Raw genomic sequence first — 25,677 nt, forward strand, 5'->3', positions numbered from 1 at the left:
ACATCAACTCCTTCACCCACCCACATATACAGTTTAAAACACAAACTGGAAACTGCCTTGAAATTCCTTTTGAGGGCCACCATGTGGGTAGGAACATATGAATCTGTCTCATACCTAGTCAGACCATTGATCAATCTAGATCAGTACTCATAGATGTTGATTTAGCAGCTCTCCACAGTTTCAGACCTACCTGGAGATTCTGTGGATTGAACCATGGACCTTCTCATGTGCACAACCACAGAGCAACAGCTCTTCTCTGACACTGTTCACAAGTGATCACAGGAATTACATTGACTGGCAAGTCCAATGCATCTGCTCTGTGATGGAGACTCCTCCATGGGATCTTGAATGGTCCTCTGGAAAGCTTCTGGGGGAGACAGGATTCTGGAGTCCTAATTTTAAAAACCTGCCTTATTCCAGAATCTAGAAGTAAGTAGGTTTTCGTAATCAGTGCAATGATTTGTATTTTATACTACTATTAATATTGCTGTGAAGTCATGACTGATGGTCAAAGGCCAACTCCGTGTTTCCCTTCTTGACACTCAAGAACAGAGGGAATAGGGGGGTTGGTGAAACAGGACCCCGCCAGGGGTGCTGGCCTGCCCCCAATCACTTACTGGGCACGAGTCCTCCCATGATACCTCGAGAGCACACACACTCCAGCCCCTGCTTTGCCCACAGGAGGAATCTGCTGAGATCTCTAGCAGGAAAAGCTGCTGCTGCTGCTGGAGGAGGGAACAGAAAGGCGTCCTCAGAGCAGCTTCCTGGTAGAGAGCAGTGTGGGTGTCTCATCCAGCCCCAAGGAGGCACATCCCTCCTGATGTCCAGGCAACCTCTACTGCTTCTCAGATTTGGGGGGGGGGGCAGCAATACAGTTCCTTGCCAGGGGTTCAAGGGACACTAGGTATGTCTCTGACTGGGAACATTTCCAGCCCAGTTTGAACTGGATGCAAATTATGTAAACAGTTTTGTGCAGCAGGATACGTGCTTGGTGAAGTGAGCCTGTTTTCTTTAGCTTTTCAGTGGTGACTCATGGCCATCCATCCAAGTTTGTTTTTAAACAAAGGTGTGAGTCAACTAGAGAGCACGATGGCTCAGAGAATGGTAGAGCATTGTGAACTTTGCACTCATTCTTTAACAGAATCAAACAATCGACAAAGGTGTACGTGATTTAACTTTGTAAAAATAATAGAAACACATTGCTAAAGATCTGCCCAAATAGCAAGATCTCACCTTCCATGCATCGTATCTCAGAAACTCACATTGCAACACACTCTACCATAAGAATAAAAGCGTTGCCACTATTGGGTCAGACTAAAAGATCCAGCAAAGGTCCATCTTCAAGAGTGGCCACCCAGGTAACTCAGACAAATTCACAAGCTGAACCACCCCATCTGTTCTAAGCACTTGATAATTTGAATTTAGTCTGTATACTGCCTTGTGCAGGTCATAAATATTGTAAATTAAATAAAATATCTGGGTTTGAAATCTTTCCCAAGAATGACCGACAACACAGTGCTTACAATTATAGTTTGGCAAAGGTGACACAAATATGTGAATTTACATTTTACTTGGGAAGGGGAAAATAAGAAAGAGTGACTGATGTTACACTGAAACTGTCCCTTAAAAGATCAGCTGGTCTTATCCAAAGAACTTACTTCATGTAATCTGCCCAGTCCTGGTGCACAATGATTATTTAGAGAGCCAGAGCGCCACCTAGTGATTACTGTTCTGATACAAGATAAGGCACACAAATGCTATGTTGGTTCTGTTACAGAATCCTTATCAGGGCAATACCTTTATTAGGTTAGCCAAAGTATCACAAAACAGTAAAAGTTTTTAAGTTCTCCATAACCTTTCATCAGACTGGATGGTAAGCAGAGCAGCAGGGGAAGGGGAGGAAAACTATTTTGGCTGATGTTAAGGCCTGGGGTCTGCCTCTGGTCAGAGTTTTAAAGCAGAATGTAGGGGAGGTAGCAGACCTTCAAACGTGACTTTTTAGGTGCTATATAGCTATCGGGTTGTACCAAGACCAGTTTGGAACATGAAACCTAAAAGAAGCCTCATTCAACTCCCTGCTCCACCCTCTCCAATTCCATCTTAAGTGCTGGCCCAAGACATTTTGGCACCTGAGGAGAACCACAAAATGGCATCCAACCCCACCACCACGGAAGGATCAAGTGAGGAATAATGATCTGCATCGGGAACAAGGGTGAGAGGAGCTGACCAGTGCCTCCTATTTGCCAAGAGGCCACTGTAGAGGTAGGGGTGCATATAGTGGTGGCTGTCAGCAGATCCAGCCTCCAAGACGTGTGCTGCAGCTGTTGCTCCAGCAGCAGCAGCAGCAGGCAATGCATTCCTTGGAGGCTGGATCTGCTGCCCCTGTGGATCCTGCCGCCTGAGGCAGTCATCTCACCTTGCCTCATGAGTGGGCTGCCCCTGTATCAGAAGTCTCTGACCAGATGCAAACTCCATGGGTTTGGTGCCAGACAAGATGTGTTTCCCTCTCTGCCCACCCCACCCCCTTGCTCTGCTTACCATTTAGCCTACAAAAGAGTTCTGGAGAACATGCATGCTTGCACAACTATTTATGTTTCTGTTGACCTATGTAATAAGGTATTGCCCTAACACAGATTTTGGAGTTTTTCTTATCTGTTGGTAAGAGTTTAAGGGGTAAATTATACGAAACAAATTTAGTTTGCAACATCAGCATTCAAACACCACTCTGACCTGTATCATGAACAGATAGCTATAACCATAATCAAGTATCTCTCTCATTTTTACAGATTCTAGGGAGGGAATGGTAATCTTGAAGCAATGCTGAACGGCAGTAAGGTAATGGATATAGGGAATAAAGTGAAATTTAATCCAGATCACAGAAGTACTATTTACTGGTAGATCAGTTAGTCCAGGGCTTGAGGTACAGACTGTGCTGGATGGAGTTGAACGCTCCCTTATGCTGGAAGTTCACAGCTTCAGAGGGTTTCTTGATCCAACACTATTTCTAGATGGACTTGGCCATGGTTATTCATGCACCAAGAACATCCAAACTGAACTACTGCAATGAACTTTACACAGGGCTGCCTATGAAAAGTGTTCAGAAATGTAAATTGGTTCAAAATGCTGCTGGCCAAGCTAATGCCTGGGAATGGGATGGACAGAGCTTATAACTGCAGTCCCATTTGATCTGCCTTGATCACCTGTTCTGGCCTTAACTCACCTTGCTAGTTCTCACCTTTATAGCCCTAAACCAGGCATAGGCAAACAGCCCTCCAGATGTTTTGGGACTACAACTCCCATCATCCCTAGCTAACAGGACCAGTGGTCTGGGATTATGGGAGTTGTCCCAAAACATCTGGAGGGCCAAGTTTGCCTATGCCTGCCCTAAACCACTTGAGTCCTGTAGATCCTAAGCACCTGCCCTGCTACATACTCCACTCGATTTCCAAAATTCTGCTTCAGGTAACTCCAGTGACTGTCATTCAATACTACAGGCACAAGGATCAGAGTATTTTTGGTTACAGCACGGTTGCCTGTGGCTTCATGTCTACTTCAGGTCTTTTTAGGAGGCTGAAACAAGAATCTCTTGTTGCTTTTAATATTGTCTTGATGATTTTCTATGTTGTTAGCTGTTCTGAGTTACCACCATAGTTGGAGTGGGGAACAGGGGAGACATTTTAAAATAAACAACATTAAGAAGAGTCCTGCTGGATCAGACCAAAGTCTCATCTAGTCCAGCATCCTCTTTTCCAGAGTGGTCAACCAGGTGGTGCCTCTGGGAAGCCTAAAATCAGGAGATGTGCACACCATCTCCTGTTGTGGTTCCTCGGCAATTGGTATTCAGAGGCATTTCGAAACAGGTAAAATATTTGTATCATTTAACATTGTGTTACATGCAAGCTTATGAGCACTGTATTTATTTTGTTTCTGTCGAGCCCCGAAGCTAGACAAGTCATCTGATGCTGGCATACAACTGAGATATTCATACACCACTGGCGCCACCACAAACAAAGACACCTTTCCAATTCCCCCAGCCTTCAGGGAGATAATGTACTCCATGCCAAGTTAATGCTTTGGCTGATCTTATTGAAAGACCACATCCACATTTACTACCTGCCAAGATACTTTTACATGTAAACAGTCTCAACACCAGTGTCAACCCATGCAATTCCCGATCCAATCAATGTTTCAAATGTATATGAAACTGCATGCTTTCCTTATGTTAATGACCTGCATTTTATTTGCTGAAATCTGAAGAGTTCTAATAAGCTATCAAGCATACATGACTTTGTGACTGAACAAACCAATTGGCTCTGTTCCAAAATTAAAGGCAGTTTCATGCTATTTCAAGCTTACTCAGTTCTTCACTTGGGTTTCCTGCTTAAGAACCATGGAGTCTTGCACTGAATCAAATCATTAAGCCATATATGTAAAATAAATTGTTTCATTTACTTATTTTTAATCACTCTACACCCCTCCTTTTAATCAAGAAGGCTTCCAGAGAGCTTATGAAGATGGGTGGTTAGATAGCAGATATACTTATTTATAAATTTCTGTAAAACTATGCAAAAAGGGAAATTCCACTGCACCTTATTATTATTATTATTATTATTATTATTATTATTATTATTATTATTATTATTATTATTTAGAGAGAGAATGTCTTATGCTAAGCCATTGGTTCATCAAGCTTAATACTGTCTACACTTTCAGTAGCTCTCCAAGCTTTTCCAAGAAGGACCTTTCTCAGTCCTACTTGGAAATGTCAGGGATTGTACCTGGTGGAATATTTAGAATGCAAAGCATATGCTCTGCCATTAAGCTCCAATGATTCCTCACCTGTCACAAGGCCAAAAAAAATTGTTAAATAGAACTAGGAGGGTGAGGAGCATGGCTCTTACATCTGGAATAGAATTTGCTTGGAGTCGTAGCTTATCTCAAAGCCCTGATGCTCATACACAGTTGAAATCACATTTGTACACTTACCCAATACAGTTTTATATATAAATGGTTTAAAATTATTGTTGTTTATTAAATTTATATATCACTCTATACCCATAGATCTCAGGGTGGTTACATCTTAGATATACAACACCCCATGGGGCTCCTTTTATTTGCAATATTCAATGTCCTTTGGCTACAGTGGTCTAAGGTCAAGCAGAAATGGAAAGAATGATGAATGCCAGCATTCCTTAAACTGCTGTTTCCCAGTCTTATTTTTCATGGACTAGCATAAGCGAATGTCAATGTCACAGCTCTCTAAGCTCTTTGAAGGGCTAACAGGTTGTGTGTGCTTTTCCCTCTCTGTAAAATAATACCTAGTCATCAGGTTGTTGAAGAATATACATAGTGGTAGATTCCACTAGATTAACACTTTTGTTTGCCTTCTAAGTATTTAACAAGGGTGCTCATAAGCAGTAGCTTTGATGTGCCCCAGAAAAATTAACTGATACCTACTAATTAAGACAATCCAAGTCAGCCTGAGACAAGAGTGCCAGCATTGCTCTCCTGATTGCTTCTCCGTATTGTTGTAGTCCTGGGTATGGTTCTATAGAATGTAGCAAATCTGTACAGAGGTATAAAAGCATGCCAATCTGTCCCTGAAATCACTGGAAAATAAGCAGACTGGGTGGGTGGGCTGCTGCAAAGGAAGATACCCTCTGGTTGCTACTGCTACTAAGTGTGCTTGTTTATTGTTTATTTGTCTTGCAGTAGTTACAGGAGGGAAGCAGAGGAATCACTGCCCAACAACGTATCCAGGGATCCGTTTTGTTTTGATAACAAGCTGTCCTTTTTATTCTAAAGAGCACATCCCAACCCTGTCCAATACAGCCAGTGTCTTATTTCATCTTTGCTTCTGGCCAAATAAATATTTCCTGAGCCTGGATTGCAAGGCGCTGTCCTCTGTAGGCACCTTTATAATTAGAAAATATCCTAGGGGGTAGACCCAGATGAGCAGAGGATATAAACACACACATTGACAAAAGGGCAACTCTTATAAACAGACCATCGGAGAATATTAGACTTGTACTTGTGGTTTTTAGACACTCTGCCAGCAGGCAGAGCTGGGGAGAGTTTGGACTGCTGCAAGACACTAATAAGACAGTGATTTTTAAAGTAGCTTTATCTACAGCAGACACAGTTAAGATTAATTGCAAACTGCGACCAACAAGCCATGAAGTTGTACAGCAGGGGTTCCCAAATTGAGCTTCATTCAGGTGGTCTGCGGCATGTCTGCATTCAATATTCATATCAACCTCCAACTGTATCTGTATTGCTTTTTATTTCTCAAGTTGCATTTTACTCTGTTACAATCTGAATCCTGTGGAATGCAAATTGCAATACAATAAAATAAAATAAAATAAAATAAAGAAGCAATACAGTACAAACACAATTTTAAAACATACAGCATTTAGCACAGTGCATTACAATTGCTACACCAGCTCTACTTCAGTAATGTCAGATTCAGGGCTTTTTTTCTATAAAAAAAATGTTTAGGGGTACTCATATTGACAATCTGCCCCTCAATGAGGCCAAACGTAGACTCAAAAAATGTTTAGGGGTATGTTTATAGGGAAGTACAGGATACATGTGAACATGGATTACAAACCCAGCACTGGAAACACAGTGAGTGCACAGCAAATGGGAGTGCGAACACAACCTTTATATAATATGGTAAAGTAAAGCAGTATTTTGTCAGGATAAGCAATATTGCAACATAAAAACATAAGGCTTAAATTTATTTTGAAAATTGTTTCAGAAATGGATAACTTTTTTAAAAAAATAAATCTGTTCGTTTGTTTTCTATAACAGCTTACTGAAATGTAAATTAGTTGGATTCACAATGCAATGCCTCATTCATTAGAGGTTCCTGAGCAGAGGTTGCAGGGCAACATTTCAGGGATGCTGTAGTAGTGGATTCCCTGCATTCGTAGGGGGTTGAACTAGATAACTTTTGAGATTCCTCCAATGCTCTGATCTATAGTGTTGTTTGTGTTTATGACGTAAAATCTCCACGAGGAAGATTCTAGTTTGAAACATGTCTATAGCATAGCCTCCTGTTAACTACATGTCATATGCCCATCGCCTGGACTGCCTTCATGGAATGATAAAGGTTCTGCAGAGGCATCCTTCTGTTTTGCAGTTGTTGTTTTTTCAGTTCATCACTGATGCATACTCAAATAAATGAACCAAACACAACGAGGATTTCTACACCAAATCCAAAGCATACCACCACTGTGTGCTCTGCACACTGCACAATTTCGGTTGTCTTCCTGTGCAGTGTCTGCCTGCACAGAGGTAGAGTACTGCCCTAGAAGGAGTTCAGCAGCAGCTGGGAAAGAGATGGAGCCACAATCCCAGCACCACATTCCAAAGATTAGATTAAAGCTCAGCATTGATTCGTGCAGCTTGGCTGGCTCCAGTGAAAGTTAAAGCGGCAAGAATGATGGGACCCTGATTAATCCAGCAGTCAAGAGCTTCCAAAAATAAAGTGGGTCAGAGGGACACGAGAAGGGGTATGGAAGAGTTATCACTCATCAGCTCAGGATTCCCATCCCCACAATTCCTCCCTAAAATGTCAAAGGTGACAGTGATTGGTCTGGGGTGCATAGTAACCAGGGAGGGGAGAAAAACAATACGCTTCCTATGGAAAGTATTCCATACCATTGAAAAAGCTGATCATAGATTGCATTATAGCCCCTGTTGTCTCTGTCTCATTTTTATAATAAAACCCAGTCCAAGAGGCAGTTGTCAGGTGCACAACGTCCGCTTGCTACAGAGGCCCAATGAAATCACTGCTGCTTATGCCACAGACCAATTAGTGTGTAAGTTTCTATGTAAGTGGTCTTTTTAAAAACAGTTAAAAGGAATGGGCGGAAATCTCATATAGGTATGAATGGAATTTTGTTGTTCTTAAAGAAGCAGCACAACTTTTTAAAGCAGCAAAAATCTCTAAAGATGCTGGGTTCTATATCATATGTCCAATAATGCCTTTGGCTGCTTTGTGCAAGTAGAAAGCACTTCTGTGCATCCACCCATTTTTCACGAATCCTCCGATCTTCTGCAACACTCTGCATCATGATACATATTGTTCTGGAGGGCCCCCCCCCCCCACCTCTCAGGAGCAGCTTGGAGCAGGGAGAGAAGTGGCTGCAGTAGATAGGGACAGGTCAGTGAAAACAGAATGCCTAGCCTTGCAAGAGCAGAAATGCTTTCTGCTAGTGCAAAGCTGCTCCCTGTTGATAGCTCCACTTTTCATACTATGTTCATAAATTGTGAAGTGTGAATGTGAGGAATACATATTCTCAAATACTTATACTGTGCAGGAAAACTTGATTTGTTGAAGCACATTTGTCAAACACTGGAGAGTTGAAAAGGGTTTTGGACACTGGGGAGCTCCTGTGGGGTTCCCAACAAAACATACTGGGGGGTAGGGAGAAATAAAAATGTAAGAGAGCGAAACGTATAGTTAACTGTTAAATAAAATCCAGCATGAACTTATTTCAAATATTGTCTTGCATTATTAATGTGTTATTATAAAAATGTATGTTGGAATTTTTCAATCTTTATAGTCTAAATTCTACATGAAAGGTATTCAAGGCAATCTCCATCCTCAGGAAGTTTTGGATAGCTCAGGGCAGAGCAATGCAGACATCCCAAACTTTTGCAGGTCAAACTAGCTTGTAGGCAAGCTATATATTTTTTCAGAATGCATGTACAGCTTACTGACCTCCAATAGGCAAAATCTGCACATTTCACATCACTTCCTCCTGATCTGGACCCAAAACCACTGGGTTCAAAAAAATTAGCCATTTTTATACTTGTTCAAAACCAGCTGCGTATTCCCTGCCTCAAGCAGGCTCCTATTCTCAACTCATCATCATCAGTATCATTTCCCTTTGCCCCAATCTACATTCATTTTTTAAATATCAAATTGCACCAAGGCAGTATTGGTCCTAGTCCCCTCACTGCAATTCCACCTTAGCAAAACATCTCTAGATAGACTGACTGTGAAGAAGAAAAAGCAGCCACCTAAAAGACATAATACTTCTCCTATATATTCCTTATTAACTAATGCTATCATATTCCAGTGTATTGGAAACTTCATAGCTCCTCAACAAAAGGCAAACCCTGTACAATGGGTTTACTCTCAGGTTTGAGAACAACTTCAATCATTCAGATTATTTTGCGCTAGCAGAACATCTCCCCCAACATACTTTTGGTATGTGGTGCTGATTCCAAACAACTTTCAGTCTGTTTTTCAGTATATTCCCTAGGGCAGAGGTAGCTAACTTTAACAGCATCTGTAGGGTCACGTCTCCCTTCATTCCTTGCTACTGGCCATGCTGCCTTGGGCTAATGGGAGTTGCAGTCCAATAATGTATGGAAGGCATCCCTGCCCTATGAAAACAGGCATTTTAAGAGATACAATTTTCATATGTATGTAAAGGTTTCAACAAAAGGCCCCATCGATCTTTGGCTCAACAACCAGTCCATTTTTTAAAAAAGCTAACAATGGCATTGTGCCTTCCTCCTCCTGTCTAGTCTGGAACGGTGGTCCCTCAAGGGCAGGAGGAGGGCGTACTGTCCAGGGACACTGGTCAGTGACCAGCCTTGCTTGAAGCCAGTTTTCCGTCATGGCTGTGGATAAATAGGTTACTTCTGCATTCAGGATTTTCCATCCATCATCCGCCCACACTGAACTCGTCACTTCATACTTAAAATATAAAAGGGAGGCAAGGGAGAGGCCACAGCCAGAGTGAAAGTGAAGAGGTGACATCCGAGAGTGCTGGAGTCATCCTAGCCTGCACCCAACCCTGTCGTTGCTGCCATTCCATATATAGCTCCTGACAACTGTGTCTAGGGCTGGAACTTCCAGCTCTCCCCACCACCACCTCCTGTCACATTTCTGCATCTGAAGCCTAAGCACAGCTCTTGGCCCCGCTGTAGCCTTTGGACATCCACTGCAACAGGATGGCTGAGAAGCAGGAGCAGCCGCAAGCCTCCCAGAATGGCGAAAAGGCTGAAAATGCAGAGAACGCAGAAAACGCAGAGAATGCAGAGGAGGCCGAAAAGCCACAGGAGCTGGAGGAACTGCCACCCTTCGAAATTGTAACAGGGTAAGAGGTCTGTTTTATCTCATACTCAATGGCAGCAAAAAACACAGAAGACAAAAATATTTTTGCAGAAGTTGGCCGCCGCAATGTTTGCAGGGTTTTGTTTTTTTAAAAAAAGGGGTCTGCCCCAGGTTCAAGGTTTTACTGCTCTGAACGACCCATATTATTTCTAAGCTTCTAATACAGAGATTTAAATGTTATTCAAGCAGGATGAACTCACAGCAAGTATTTATTTTACGATTATCATTTATGGCACTGAAACTGTTATTGTCCCTCAGTGGGGGAAATGCTCACCTGTGGGCTTAATCATATTGCAAGAGGTTGCTGGCTGTGTGCCCTCCCACGAGACAGCAAGAATGTCATGCATTTGGTTAACCTTTTCCACATATGCAGCCTCATTAAAATGAAAAAAGAGGAAACTTTCTGAGTAGGACTAGAGGGACTTTGCATCTATTCCAACTCTGAAACGGAGAGTTATAGCTGCAATTTTTGGCTCGTATCTAGGCAGATAAAATCAAATTGTTTAAAAAGACCAACAGCAGAGGTGAACGCTAAGTCATCTGAGAGATCTAACGGGTTTTTATACAATACAGCAGGCATATAATGCAATCAGAAAATCTTTAATCATAGAGATTGATTCATCTAGAAAAACCTTTTGAGCCACTGTCTTTAAGCATTAATAATATTTATCACAGTACCATATAAGTGTGATACTTAAGACTTCAACTACAATATGTAGTGAGGAATTCATCAATATTACACACCTTTATCCTCTTACCATGATCTCTATGCCACGATAGTCAGTTCCCAAAACAAATCAAAAGTGGTCATAAACTGTAAAACAAGGATCTGAATTTGCAGTAATAATAGCTTAGCTAGCAATTTGAGTTTGAAATGCTGTTTTACGCTATGCTCTGTACTGGTGTTGCAGAGGAAAAGAATGAGGCCCACCCAACTAAATGCAGATGAATAGGGCAAGGTGCTAATCCCCAAGACAATGCTTTGTTACCATCCAGAGTCTAGGTGGCTCCTGGTTGCAAGTTTCATACACTTATGCTCTTTTGATGAGTATTACCATCTCATTCTATTATATGGAGTTAAGCCACTTCTGGGTGGAGCTATGGTTTAAGGACTAAATGTTATTCATTCCTTGGTCTCTACCAGAAATAGCAGCAAGAGAAACTGTAAATATAAACTTTTGACACCACTAATTGCTGAATTATTTGGGATTAGGTCCCAAGGCTGTAATCCTACTTTACACTCTTACCTGGCAGTCCCATTGGAGCTAACTTCTGAGCAGACATGCACTTGATTGTGCCATAAAGGATCATGGTGCATATATTAAAGACACAACTGTTTACAGAGGCATGTCTTTGATCTTTCAGTTATGGATGTTTTTATTTTAATGTTTCAATTATATCGTTTTATTGTGTATTTTAATTTTGAATGCTTATACATATTTTAATACTTGAACAACTGATTTTTATGCAAACTACTTAGAAGCCTATTTGGCATTAAATGGTATATAAATTTACTTATCAATAACAACAGCAGCTTCATGCTACCATATGTGTCTCATGTCTCTCAGCCTGGGTAGCTCAGCTGGTTAGAGCTTGGTGCTGATACCGCCAAGGTTGCAGGTTTGATCCCCGTATGGGACAGCTGCACACCCCTGCATTGCAGGGATTTGGACTAGATGATCCTCAGGATTCCTTCCAACTCTACAATTCTATTATTCCAATTGTTTATCAGTTGATTGTGACACAAAGCAAATAGTTCTGATAGCTTTACTAAAACGGCAATTGAACCATGGACCTCTGGGGAGTTGGGAACGGGCAGTGTTATTGTATTTCTGACATTTATACACAGTCTTTCTTCAAAGGAGCTCAAGGCGGTGTACATGACTGCTCATTTTATCTTCACATCAATTCCATGAGGTAGGTTAGGTTTACAATGACTAGCTCAGGCTCACACACAGTAAGCTTCATGGCAAAGTGGGGATTTAGATCTAGATCTTGACACTCCTAGTATGACACTGCACCACAGCACTATAGCTGTGTGCAAATACTGGATTATTAAAAATAATAATGCTGTTGAGATGGACATTATTATTGTTACTACTACTACTGCTGTACTACAAAAACCAGGATACACTATTTCAGCTCTAGCTATAACCTCAGTTTTGTAAGAATGAACACCAACAATTCCATCTAGTCCAAACCAAAGATGTTCTAACAGATCTGCACAGTAATCCCACTCCAGTGCAGAGAAGGGATAGTGTGTAATTCAGTGGCAGTCTAGAGGGCATTTGCATCCATAATGTCTTAGCTTCAATTCCTGGCATCTTCAATTAAAAGGATCAGGTAGTAGGTCTTGACTAAACAATGAGGAACTCTGGCAATTTACACATTAGCAGCTTAAAATGTAGCAAGGCTGCTTTGCCCTGCTGTGTTTCAAGTTGCACTTGCTCATTGATGTACATACCAGAGATGGGCAGGGATGTCTTCACCTGGTGCCCACTGCCTGCTTGGCTTCCCCATGCCTGCAACCCACCCAACCCTGGAACTCCTATTCATGAAGCTGCTCGTGTGCTGTCATCGGCACATGCATAATGGCTGTCTAAAATGTAAATATTTCAGTTTAACCAAGGGAATGTGGCTTACATTTCCAAACTGGACAGATGGAAGCTGGTTTGAATGAAGACATCAAACAGCAGCATTCCTCAGGAAGCTACAGGTTGGATGTGGATTGTGCCAACATCACATATACACGACTTCATACACTAGCAATAGAAATTCACTGGAGCAAGGTCACATATCCAAAGCTATAAAGCCGAATACTAAAACCTTCATATTCTGTTCTGAAGATGCTCATTGTTTGTAACTTATTGTAATGCTTTTGCTAGGTAGAATCATGCCTTTGCATGAGGTGAGGCATTCTGCCAGTATAATTTAAACTACTATCTTGTAGCATGCCCAGTCTTTCAGAGAGAGATCCGTGTTCACAGGCTCAGATAGCGATACTGCCACTTAGTATTACAATATTTAAGCATTCTTTCCAAAGAATTTATTGTTGCTGATTTTTAGGCTTTAGTAGGCTCAATTTCAACTTTTTTTAAGAAAATGAATATAGGTTTGAAACAAAACAGGCTTGCAGAGAAAATATACACTGGTGACATACAGTGGTGCCCCGGAAGACGAACGCCTCGCAAGATGAAAAACTCGCTAGACGAAAGGGGTTTTTGGTTTTGCGTTGCTTCGCTAGACGAATTTCCCTATGGGCTTGCTTTGCAAGACGAAAACGTCTTGCGCTTTTTTTTAAAAGCCGCTTGAAGAGGCGCAGTTGCGACGGACCGTGCTTTGCAAGACGAAAAACATCGCAAGACAAAAAGACTCGCGGAACGAATTCTTTTCGTCTTGCGAGGCACCACTGTATTCATATGAACTGCAATTGGTACCTCCAAAGTTCTTCTCATCTCTGTCAAATGAGAAGCAGAAGGTAAAAAAGTATTATTTGCCTAAGATCAAAGGAGTTCATAGTGAGCTGAAATTTGAAACCAGTTCTAAGTTCAATTAACTGCTTTCCATGGGTAAGGTTAGGCAATACAAGCAGGGCTGGATTAAAACCGTTAGAGACCCTATGCACTGAAAAAATTAGTGCCCCCATATGTATTTCAACATAAGGATACTAAACCACATCCCCCCACCCACATGTGTGTGTCTGTAAGGAAAAAATATAATCAAGTACCGGTACACAGAACTCAAAAAACATCAAAAATAAAACATAGATTTATTGCAACATATGATGGGATCTTATTTCCTTGCATTATTTTGATCTTTGTTATGCCCCCTGGTTTAGGTGGTGATAAGGAATAAAAAATAAAACAGAAAAATGGGGGAAGAATGTGGAGTGGATGCAAGAAAGTCTAATAAATGCCTGATTTTCCCCATGATGTCTACCTTTTTTTTAAAAAAAAATGTCATATGTCAAATTCTTTATTTTAAAAAATTCTGTTTTTGTGCCCCTTCTTTGATGGTACCCAAGCACATGCTTAGTCTGCATGCACCAAATATAAGAGGATACACTATGAATTCAGTGGTCTCATCAAAGCTTTGAATATCTGCAGCCAAACAAGCAGGGCATTTTCCTTCAGAATTTTTATTCTTTAAATATCTTGCGCTCTAAGACAACATAACCCCTGCAGCTGCAAAGAGAAATCTCAGATCAAATTTCCTATTTATTTATAAGCTTCAGTCTGATGAAGCCAGTCATCTAGCTAATGAGGGGATTAAAAACACCAAACATACCAGCATTTCTGCCTAATTATCCCATGGCAGTTCAAGCATTTCAATTGCCATTTGTAGATTAGAAAAGCTTCACAGTGTCTTGCCAAGTTTTTTTGATGCTGTTCCTTAACAGGTGCAGCAGCTGTGGAACCTGCACTGAGAATCTGACCAATCTTTATAATTAAGAATATCCTCTTATCCCTTTCTATAGTGTTCTAACTCTTCCTAAAGCTGCCATGTACATTTCATGAGACTCCTACAGATACATTAATTTGCACTGCATCCTTCTGCAATGGAAATTAAACCATCAGACAAATAGCTTCAGCCCAAAGGATGGAATAACACAAAGTGCAAATCCTGCTCTCTTCTCTTTGGCAGTGGCAGACTGCTGTCATGATCATGAGGATACCTGATACTGTGGCTCCAAAGTCCCTCAAGACAGCAAGCAGCACGTTGTTTGGCTCTTCACAGTGTTCAATCAGTTCCATACACACAGAGCTTTGTCCTTACAACAAGCCAGTGAAATAGGTTAAGCTAAGAAATTGTGCGCTTCACAGCTGAATAGTGATTTGAACCTAGATCTCCCCAAGTCATAATCTGACACTCTTACATCATACTGGCTCTTACATTACTAGTTTCTCAGACAATTTCACAAATGGAGTTAAGCTAGAAAATTATATAAACAAAATAATAGGGCCTATTACAGTGGGTTGCTGCACATCACCATAATCTAAGAGAGTGCTTCCAGACTCATCTTGTAGAAGTAATACACAGCATTTAAATATTAGAACCGCAGATCAATGAGATATTTTTTTAAGGAGATATCTTAAGGACAATAAATTCACCAGCACTACCTCATAAATCAACTTGGAATTTCAATTCCAATGTTTTCCACAAGTATTCCTTGCATGGGAATAACTTAAAAAGTACTTCTGTAAGGGGACAAGGTAACACAGAGAGGATTTAACTACGTTTACAACAGAGCTTTAAATATCCAAATGTTTAGTTTCTAGTTTCAAGGAGTCATCCAATGCAGTAAGATTTATATAGCTCATTTTCTTCACTGGTAAAACGTGGATATATGTATTTCCCAACACTCACATATATAATATGCTCAGTCCTCTTTAAATGAACAGAAATGTGCAATAAAGAAAGAAATAATTAACCTCACATAGCAAATTGGGGGAGTAAGTCAGTCAGCCAGCTATTATGTCCCTTCTAGCCTCAGAACTGCAATGAACTATGAATTTTAATGTGTTGTAGAAGTCCCTTGAGCATTCTGAATCACTATTAGATTAGAAGAGAACAGCTATTGTTAGGGGCAAGTTGAACAGCACACAAGATAGCTTGAAAGGCAACTATGTCACAGACGTGCGCGTATGTGCTGATTTATGGGACGTGTGGTTTCTTTTCCCCTTGCCCTTTCAGTGATGAATAACTAAGCGTTTCAGAGCTGCAGGGGGCACGAGCAATCTGCTACAATTTTTGATTGCTAAGGACAGAGGCTTCAAAGCCTTGAGGCAAGATATTTTCCAGCACCGAGTTTAGAATCCACACACACTGGAATATGCACTCTGCACTTATGTGCAATTAGGCAGAACATAGCAGACACTATAGAGATAAGCACTACATCAAACAGTGCAGCTATATTGGCATCCACAATGAGCAAACAGTTTTCATGGGTGTACCGGGCACTTAAAATCCAAGAAAATCTAGGTGGTAGCCAATCTAGCACTCTCCAAATACTGTGGACTACAACTTTAATCACTTCCAGCCACCTTGAGTAGTGATCAGAGATGATAGGAGTTGAAGCCCACCATATCAGCCTGCAACCCCTAGTATACCCTAATGCTACCTAAAAAATTGCCATTCATTTTGCATGTTAAATTATCCTTGCTTTGAAGCCAGTGAACCTGAGCAATTCCATAAAAGATGCTGTACTGTCTTTCCTGTGGTAAACTAACAAACCAAACAATGGCACCTTAAAGAGAAATTGATTGATTTACATTTTGAGCTGAATCCCACACAACAGAATAACTAGCTTCTACAAGGCAACTATCATGGAAGATTCCAAATCTTGACCCATCTATGAGTCAATCAGAGTCTGAACTTAAGCTTGCTGCATAAAAAGGTCAGAGAAGGTTCTTTCTTAGAGGTACAAATCTCACTATGGGGTGGAGGGAGAGAAGAAAATATGTACTGGGATTAAGTGCTAACTTGTGTGCATTACACCAAGAGTAATTCAAGATGAGGCATCTTGGATACAAGAAAGGAGCTAGAAAAGTAAAGGAAGAAGCGAAAAATCTTAATAACCAGTAGATTTAAATGAATATAGAAAAATGGAGCAGGCAAGTGAATAGCTCACTAATAGTTTGTAGATACTTACTTTCAAATCATTTTAAAACCACAAAAGGGAAAATTAGCTTGTGTATATCAGCAACAGATTACTTGAAAAACAGCTGATGCAAACACAACCTGCCCTCTAAGCTGGAAACATCTGACGACTTATTTCCTCCAACTTTTCCCCAATTCCAATAGCAACTCCCTTGTGGTTATACCAAAGTTTTTTCACCAACTTCTACCATAAACCTCCAAATTACTTGAACATGGAATTAAATACTGTATCTTCAGGAAATTTAGTCATTGCCCAATTCTTCTATGTCTCAGGCCTTAAAGGGAATAGCATGGTTACAAAATTACCTTAACACCACCAATAACTGAAATTAATGGATGAAGGAGGTTGTGTGTTATTAGGTGTGTAACACTGAGGCTTTCTTTCACTCTTTTATACAGGGAACGGCTTCCAGCCTTCTTTTTCAAGTTCCAGTTCAAGAATGTAGAATACAGTTCAGGCCGGAACAAGACCTTCCTGTGCTACATCATAGAGATTCAAGGCAAGGAGTCAAAAACCTTACGGGGCTATCTGGAGGATGAACATGCAGCAGCCCATGCAGAAGATGCCTTCTTCAATACCATCTTGCCTACGTGTGAATCTGGCCTACGCTACAATGTTACCTGGTATGTCTCTTCTAGCCCCTGCGTCGGCTGCGCTGAGCAGATAACTAAGGCACTGAAGAAGAACAAGAACCTGAAGCTCTCCATTGCAGTGGGCCGTCTCTTCATGTGGGAAGAGCCTGACATCCAAGCTGCTCTGAAGAAATTGAAGGCAGCTGGCTGTAAAATGAGAATCATGAAGCCTCAAGACTTTGAGTATGTATGGAAGAATTTTGTAGAGCAGGAGGAAGGTGAGGAACCTAAGGCATTTACACCCTGGGAGGACATTCAAGAGAACTTCCTATATTATGAAGAAAAGCTTGCTGAAGTTTTGCACTGAGGTTCAAGTAAGTACAGTACCGTAATGAATTCTGAAAACTAATTTCAAAAAGCTTTCTCCTTTTTAGAGTAGTTTCTCCGACCATCTAACTCATGAAAAAGATACATTTTGTTCTATCCAATGTTAATAAGATAAAGCAAAGAGCTGGAGACATTTTTTTAATTTTCCCCTTTTCAGAAGAGCCATACTGAAGTCTATTTCATAAGCTCCATGAGAGGTCTAGATGCCTATCAAAACTATTTCTGTATGGCAGATAAACTACACAGCTCCTGTGCATAGGTGGAAGACCAACTGCCTTGCCACATGGCAGAAGTTTTTGCAGGTGCCCTGAGTGTAGCATCTGAACAGGAAGTTGGCTTCAAAACATCTCAACCTGTGACTCTTCAGATGTTGTTGCACTCCCAACACCACCAGCCAGCATAGCCAACAGCCAGAGATTATGGGAACTGGAATCTAACAACATATGGTGGGCCAGAGGACCTTGGCCTACAATGACTTGCAGTGGCTCCCCAAGATTTCAAATAAGAGCCTTTCCCAGCTCTACCTAGAGATGCCAGGGATTATAACTGGGCATGCCTCCAGACCATCACTATTTTGCAGAAGGGATTCAAGCACATACTGAAAATTTAGGCTTGTGCAATTAAAGTGGATTAATACACTGTGTCACCCAAATGTGACAAATCCACATAAAAAACACTTTTTGCAGTTGGAAACGCACTGAAAAATCTTGGATGAATGAATGAGAAACAGGAAGATATATAAACACCTATAAGCAGTTCAGGATGAATACTCACAATCGTATAACCAACCCAGAAGCAAAGCAGAACTAATGTTCAAAAGAGAACAAACATAGCCTAAGCTCCATGTTAGCTTTGTGCCATCAAATCAGAATGAATGCTCAATAAATAGGTTTTCTAGAGGAGCCCTGGGACCTGCTGCATGCAAAATATGTGCTCTACCAATAAGTTATGGCCCCATCCCCTGGGCTGTATCTGCTGCTCTGTCGGAACAGGTAATCTTATTATATTATACATCACAATATACAACAAACAAGTTCTAGAGGCATACTTCAAAAGACATTATTTTTCCTGCAGTTCAGATTCATTACTTTGAATCCCATCTATTTAAAACAGGCATTGAAGAAAACAGATTAAAATATTATGGAAAACAAATGCTAATAAAGCAGGCACATGACATTACAGCAAACCTCATCTGGAACCTCATCAGTATACAATCAAAGTCCTATACCAGCTTCCATATAAAATGTCAACAGGAATCTTAGGCACCCCATTCTAAGACAAAACCTTATTCTAAAACGCAAGATGTGCCACATGGAATTTATGCTAGGAACTTGGCAAGGGGTGAAGAAAAACATCTGGAAAACACCCCACCCCAAGCTAAAGGAGAGCTATTTTATATCATTTTGTCTATTATTCAAGAAGAACAAACTGGTGAGGCATTGGTTATTTTGAGCAATAAAGCCCCGTACATTTGAGAAAAGCAACTCAAGTCTCCCTTTCTCTCCCCAGGGCCAGTGTGTGTGAAGTTTGCCAACCCTATGGAGAGACAAACATGATATACTCTGACATCTGGGACTCCCCCTTCAGTCCTCCAGAGCTGCTTTGAAAAAGAAAAACAACACCACAAGTCTCTGGCTGACATGTCGCCTTGCTGACTAAAAATACATTTATTATGCTGCATGTAGGCATTTGGTTGTTTGAAATATATAAACCTGCAGTGCTGCTGGTCACATGGGAGGAAAAAGCATTATGATATGGAATGAAGTTAACAATCTGCAGTGCAAAGCTTTTCATCACTGAAAACTTTAAGCAAAGAAGTCAAACCACACCAAAGAGCTCCTTACCAAAACAATAATGCAAATTAAATAAGTTTAGCAAATGTGGTACTCTTTTATCATTTCAGATCTCCTTTAAGAGAGCATAAAATAAGTATACGTAAGTCCTGCTATTCAGCCACTTGCTATCTGACAATTCACTTAGAATTCACTTAGAATTATGCCCAAATCTTGCTATACACTCTGCAGATTCACTTGTTTGAACAGTCGGCTTCCTTACATGTCTACCCAGCAGGAAATCCCATTACATTCAATGGAATTTACTTTCAAGTAAAGTGGTATAGGATTGCTGCCCCAAAGGTAAAAAACAATGGTCCTAATCCAGAAACATGTGGCAGCTTGAGTCCTTCTTTTCAGCATGGCCATTCTTCCATACCAGCTCCAATTTGGGGAAACATCTGATGTACCTCTGAAGCAAAGCAAGGAACAGCTCATAGGAGAGAGGGGTGCCAAAATTCTGGTAGACCTACATAAACCTTTGCATCTGCCTAAAGGGGTTCGCTAGATCACAGAATGTATTACAATATGATGAGAAATGTGTAATAGCATAAACCAGGGGTTCTCAAACTGTGGAACCAGTGTTCTGCAAGCTTCATTCAGATGGCCCATGATGTATCTGTAAAAATACGATTAAAATGCATACTGCATCTAGCACAGTGTGCTACAACAGGCAAAAAAAATATTACCGCAAGTGGTTCACCAAGACCCTCTGAGATTTTCACGTGGTCCATGAGAAAATTAGTTCGGGAACCACTGGCATAGACCTCTTAGTTAATAAAGCAATTAATAAAGATTTACAAGTTCCCTTCCAAGATCACTGTACTGAAAATGCTCTGTGATACAAATATGTGAAGATCACATAAAAGGGATATTGATGATTTCAACAAAAGGACCACAGTAGTGACAGATTCTCCACATTAAACATATGGGGAAATGAAAAATTTGCTCCCAGAGCGTTTCTTTATTTTTGCACAATTTCTGTCTTCTGGTACCTACTGTATTTTTCGCCCCATAGGGCGCACCGGCCCATAGGACGCACCTAGTTAGGGGGGGAATAAAGAAAAAAAATTATTTCCCCCCCCCCAGGCGCGGGGCTGGGGCGGGGGAAGCCCCAGCTTCCCCCGACCCCAGCCGCCAGAACAGGCAGCTCTCTGCAAGCCTTGGGAGACCGGCGCGACTTCCTGCCGGGCTCCCACGCCTTGCAGATATCTGCCTGAAGCCCAAACCAGGTCGGGGAACAGCGGGAAGGCGCAGCGCCGCCATCCCACTGTCCTCCCGCCAGCCTCCAAACCAGGTCGGGGGACAGCGGGAAGGTGCGCTGTGCCTCCCTGCTGTCCCCCGAGCTTGTGGGGCTGGCGGCAGGGAGAAGCGCGCTTCTCTCTGCCGCCAGCCACCAAACCAGGTCGGGGGACAGTGGAATGGCAGCGTTCCGCCTCCCCGCTGTCCCCTGAGCTTGGTGGGCTGGCGGCGGGGAGAAGCGCGCTTCTCCCCACCGCCAGCCTCCAAACCAGGTCGGGGAACGGAAGCCCGGGGCGCGCTGTGCAGCGCGCCCCAGGCTTCGAGATGCAGGCTGATATCCGCAAGCCTAGGGAGCCCGACGGGAACTCCCTCGGGCTCCCAAGGCTTGCGGAGAGCTTCCTGAAGCCTGGAGAGCGAGAGGGGTCGGTGCGCACTGACCCCTCTCGCTCTTCAGGCTTCAGCGAAAGCCTGCATTCGCCCCATAGGACGCACACACATTTCCCCTTCATTTTTGGAGGGGAAAATGTGCATCCTATAGGGCGAAAAATACGGTATATCCTTTCAGAGACACACTATTCAGTTAATTTAATGAAATATGCTAATTGGATAATACCTATCTTCTTATATTTATTGCACATACAGATCTAAGGGAAACAGCATTTATTTTAATATATGCTATAGGAGCTTTTATTTTTCTGCAAGAAGCAACCTTGAAGCTCTGACCATATATGGCAAGAACAAGAGCTGCAGAAGTAGAGTTTTGGGCAAGACTTAGAAAAATCCCATGTCAGATAGCTAAGAGGTATTTTTTTACAGTTGCTTAATCATGTTATTTAATATTGATATGTTCCTTTGCTGCTCAGCAATATCTGGTTTATGAAACAAATGGACTAAATGGAACTGATCCAGAATTCCACATGTATGCCAATATGCACAGAGCTCTTAAATATGCAGGATACCCCAATAATTTCAATAGAAGTAGATCAGTGCTAGATTTACGTATAAGCTAAACAAACTATAGCTTAGGGCCCAACTCTCTTGGGCCATCCAAAAAAATGTAAAGAAAAAACAAAACCCATGGGTGTACATTTTCAAACTATAAGATAAACTTCTTCTTAATTGTATTTCAGTTCAACAATTACTTTGATAAAATTCATATTTTGTTATGTGCAAATGGCTTTAGATACGTATTAGGTCCATAAATTACCATATAGTATATATTCAACACAAAAAAACAGCGACAATTTGTTGTTGACAAAGAACAGCTGGACATATAAAGGGCCCCATTACCTTCAGTAGCTTAGGGCCTCATCAAACCTAAATCCAGCCCTGAAGTAGATGTACATATCAGACCTTGTATGTGCACAAAGAGATACAACTCTAGTTCAAAATTAAACAGTTCACTCATTCTTGGAAAAGGTATTTTATTTACACAGAATAGGAAAATCTAATTACAGAACAGTACTTTAAACAGAGCATATAAGACCTGCAACAGTTAACCACTGAGGTCCCATAGTTTTCACATTATTCTGAAACACAGGATTGTATAGTAGAAAGTGCTACACTAACCAAAACAGATCTATGCAAAGCCTTTATGTCTGTTTGTTTTTAATTTGTAAGTTTGTCTGCTGAGTAAAGCACACTCATCTGCTGGCTAGATAAACATCCCTGAAAGATCCAATTGTAAATTTCTACAAAACACTGTCCATACTTGGACACTAATAATGGTGAGAAATGTCTGGAAGAGTAAAGAAAACTGAAACAAGATCATACCATCATCTTCTTCCAAATCAGTCACAAACACAGATTACAACAGTATAACAGAGCAACTGCCCTAATAATTACAGGGAATAAACTGTAATGCTAACATCTGTATCCTCAAATACTTCTTCAAGCACTGTTGAAACTTTATTCCAATCCAGGCGGTCAAGTCCACACCCAATCCTGGAAGATAAAGAATGCCCAAGTATTCCCACACATTCATTCTTGCCAATTCACCCTTGAGAAATATCCTAAAAATTGCTATTCTGTAGAATCATCATAACGTTTAATCAAAATACTCATAATTGCTCCCAAGCAAAGCCAGTTAGAATTATTACTAGTCTCACATACAAATAGCATCACAAAATGAATACACCAGATCTGTCAGTCATGAATTGGTGCCCAGTTCTGAGGTCATGGAGAAATCATGGTCAGGACATCATGAATGGGCTATGCTATGTGCAGCTGCATTTCCTCCTCTTTCTGCATGCTTTGACTTCCTCTTGCTTCCTGCTTTACAGTAACGATAGTATGCCATAACATCCATATAAGGCAAACTATGATTACTGCAAACCATATTATGTCTCCAAATCTGAACTGGAAGTACTTACACCCAGTTTAGAGGTCACCATAAACTAAAAAGAGAGGGAGGGAACAGGCATGCAAAGAGAACACAAAGTCCGCTGAACAATAACCAAATCAAGATTTGAATGAAACATCAGAACAAGATGTACATCCATTTACACATGCAACAAAAAATAAAATCAATAACTAGTTGCCCTCAAAACTGCAGCAGAGTATGTACTCAAATGCAAGAAAGTTAGCAAGCTAAAACAGACATATTATTGGATCATCTAAATATTACTAATGTCTAGATTTCTCAGCATATCATCTATATAATACTCCAGGCTTTGGTTCTGACAATTGCTATTGTTTTCCACAATATTTTTATCAACTCAGAGGTGGTCAGAGCAGTTTTCTCAAAAAGCATAAATCTGCTCCAAAACACAGTGTTATCCGTTGGCCTCAAATATATTCATTTTCTCCTCCATAATTTCTAGATTGTAAACTTAAACGAAGTAGAAAAAGTCATTTCTTTCACACCTATGTCATCTGTAAATATATATAGAATACAGTGATACCTCTGGTTACGTACTTAATTTGTTCTGGAGGTCCGTTCTTAACCTGAAACTGTTCTTAACCTGAGGTACCACTTTAGCTAATGGGGCCTCCCTCTGCCACCGCACCGCCATGCAATTTCTGTTCTCATCCTGAAGCAAAGTTCTTAACCTGAGGTACTATTTCTGGGTTAATGGAGTCTGTAACCTGAAGTGTCTGTAACCTGAGGTACCACTGTACATTTTAAAGCATTTGAAATTTTCCAAAGAATAATAAAATTTTACTATATAAGATATATGTATCATATGAATATTCCAAAATATGTGGCAGTAATTTTCCAGTATCAAATTTGCTTACTTGGGCATAGAAATGCAAGTTACGCCATTATCCACGCAGTGGAGTTTCATAGCTTCCAGACTCTTCTGTAAATTGCCATAGGTAGGTTTATGAAAGTATTTGTTCTTTGTAATCTGAAAGCAAGTGCAAGGTTAAGTGCAGATTAGCCATACTTTTGATTAGGCATCTTTACATCCCATGTGACACGTGCCTTCTCAGAATAAGTTGCACTGAATTCAATAGGACCCACTGTCTAGTAAGCTTATTTAGGATTGCAGTCTTAGGCTGAAATCTTGTACAAAATTACCTGAGACTAGTGATCTCAGTGGGATATAATTCTGAGTAGACACTTAAAGGATTGTGTTGCCTCATTCATTTATTAGGTACTTTTAACCAAAACTGTTGATACTAACCAATACTGTTGATACTAACCATAGATCACATGAATCTAGATCATTAATTTGGCTGCTTGGACTAGCAAACTGAGACATGTTAAAATTTGCTAAAATCTGGGCCTTTGGGTTGCAGTCTCAAAATTAAGTACTTGCAATTTGCATCAGTGTCAGTGGGACGTGTAAATGGCATTATAGCTGCCACACACACATTAAAACCTGGTCCGTGCGATGTTAAAAACACTGAGATTCTGCAGGTAAATATTCAGATTTATGTTTGTTTTATTTATTTTTAAAGGCTCCTGCAAAGTTATATTTTGAAAAGACTTTTTTTTGTTACAAAATTTTAGCCACTGCTGCTGATACCTATTTGTAAATAGCTGTTTTGAAAGAATGTGACAGAATAATCCAGCCATACTTCGTATTACAAATGCAATTTACAAACAAGGAAGCAAATATTTCAACTCCTGAGTGTTTTTGGAGAATATGATTCAACTGAATAAACAAACAAATTTCACACCGCCAGGAACCTCTTAATGAAGCATAGTATAACAGCAAAAAGAGAAGACAGCTAATTGTCTATGTAATATATAAAGAGATATTTTTAAAGGGAAGAAATATATCATGCTAAATTGCATTTAACACAGTTGCCAACTTAGCTCCAGACAGATATAACACAAATGTGAATACATCCACTTCTTGAATCACTGTGTGTTTTCAAATAAGATTTCAAGCAAAGGTATTGTTTGTGATCATCTGAATACTGGATGGTACAGACTACTCCGAAATTTACTAAATAACACACCACTCAAACAGCAACTTCAATTTCTGCAACAGTTTGCACTTGAACTCTTAATGAAAGGCCTATGTAAGTGAAAGCTGTTGATGAAGTTGCATTGCAGCAAGATTAGGTCATTAAGATAAGGGTGTTTTTATCTTTCACTGACAAATGAAGAAGCAGAAATACTAATACAGACAGATATCTCCCTGCTAAAATCAGTTCATGTACCCAAACCTTTATCATGTGCCCTGCTCTTACCAGATAGTACACATATCGATTGTCTCTCTGCAGAACAGCCACATCTCCAGTCTTCTTTTCTAAAACAAATTAGAACATCTTTAACAGAGCCAAAACTAGGTTTTTTGTCACCTGGGTCAAAGACCCAGTTTGACACCCTACTCCCCAATGTGTGCTTGCGTACATATACATACAAACAAAAACACATCTCAACACATT

General features: G+C 40.7%; 2 protein-coding genes across 10 annotated transcripts in view; one reads left to right on the forward strand and one right to left on the reverse strand.

The window, feature by feature from the left end:
- The window catches only part of OARD1 (O-acyl-ADP-ribose deacylase 1), a gene marked incomplete at its 5' end in the record, with an annotated part of 33,913 nt that overhangs the window by 4,722 nt on the left and 3,514 nt on the right, over positions 1-25,677 (reverse strand). For 7 of the 9 annotated variants that reach the window (XM_081195919.1, XM_081195913.1, XM_081195917.1 and 4 more), the window contains 3 exons: positions 22,240-22,776; positions 24,070-24,182; positions 25,480-25,538. In XM_081195919.1, coding sequence (XP_081052045.1) covers positions 22,674-22,776; positions 24,070-24,182; positions 25,480-25,538 — 275 coding nt within the window. In that variant the 3' untranslated portion in view covers positions 22,240-22,673. Of the gene's footprint in view, positions 1-5,460; positions 5,567-22,239; positions 22,777-24,069; positions 24,183-25,479; positions 25,539-25,677 lie in introns of those variants that run through there. The other 2 variants (XM_081195914.1, XM_081195918.1) reach the window with 2 other exon arrangements.
- Positions 9,758-19,637, forward strand: APOBEC2 (apolipoprotein B mRNA editing enzyme catalytic subunit 2). Its single transcript, XM_081195894.1, has 3 exons — positions 9,758-10,121; positions 17,198-17,745; positions 19,268-19,637. The coding sequence occupies exons 1-2, from the start codon at positions 9,976-9,978 to the stop codon at positions 17,736-17,738; spliced, it is 687 nt and encodes a 228-aa protein (XP_081052020.1). The 5' UTR covers positions 9,758-9,975; the 3' UTR covers positions 17,739-17,745; positions 19,268-19,637.

Source organism: Podarcis bocagei, assembly GCF_964188305.1.
Source record: "Podarcis bocagei genome assembly, chromosome: 5".
NCBI lineage: Eukaryota > Metazoa > Chordata > Lepidosauria > Squamata > Lacertidae > Podarcis > Podarcis bocagei.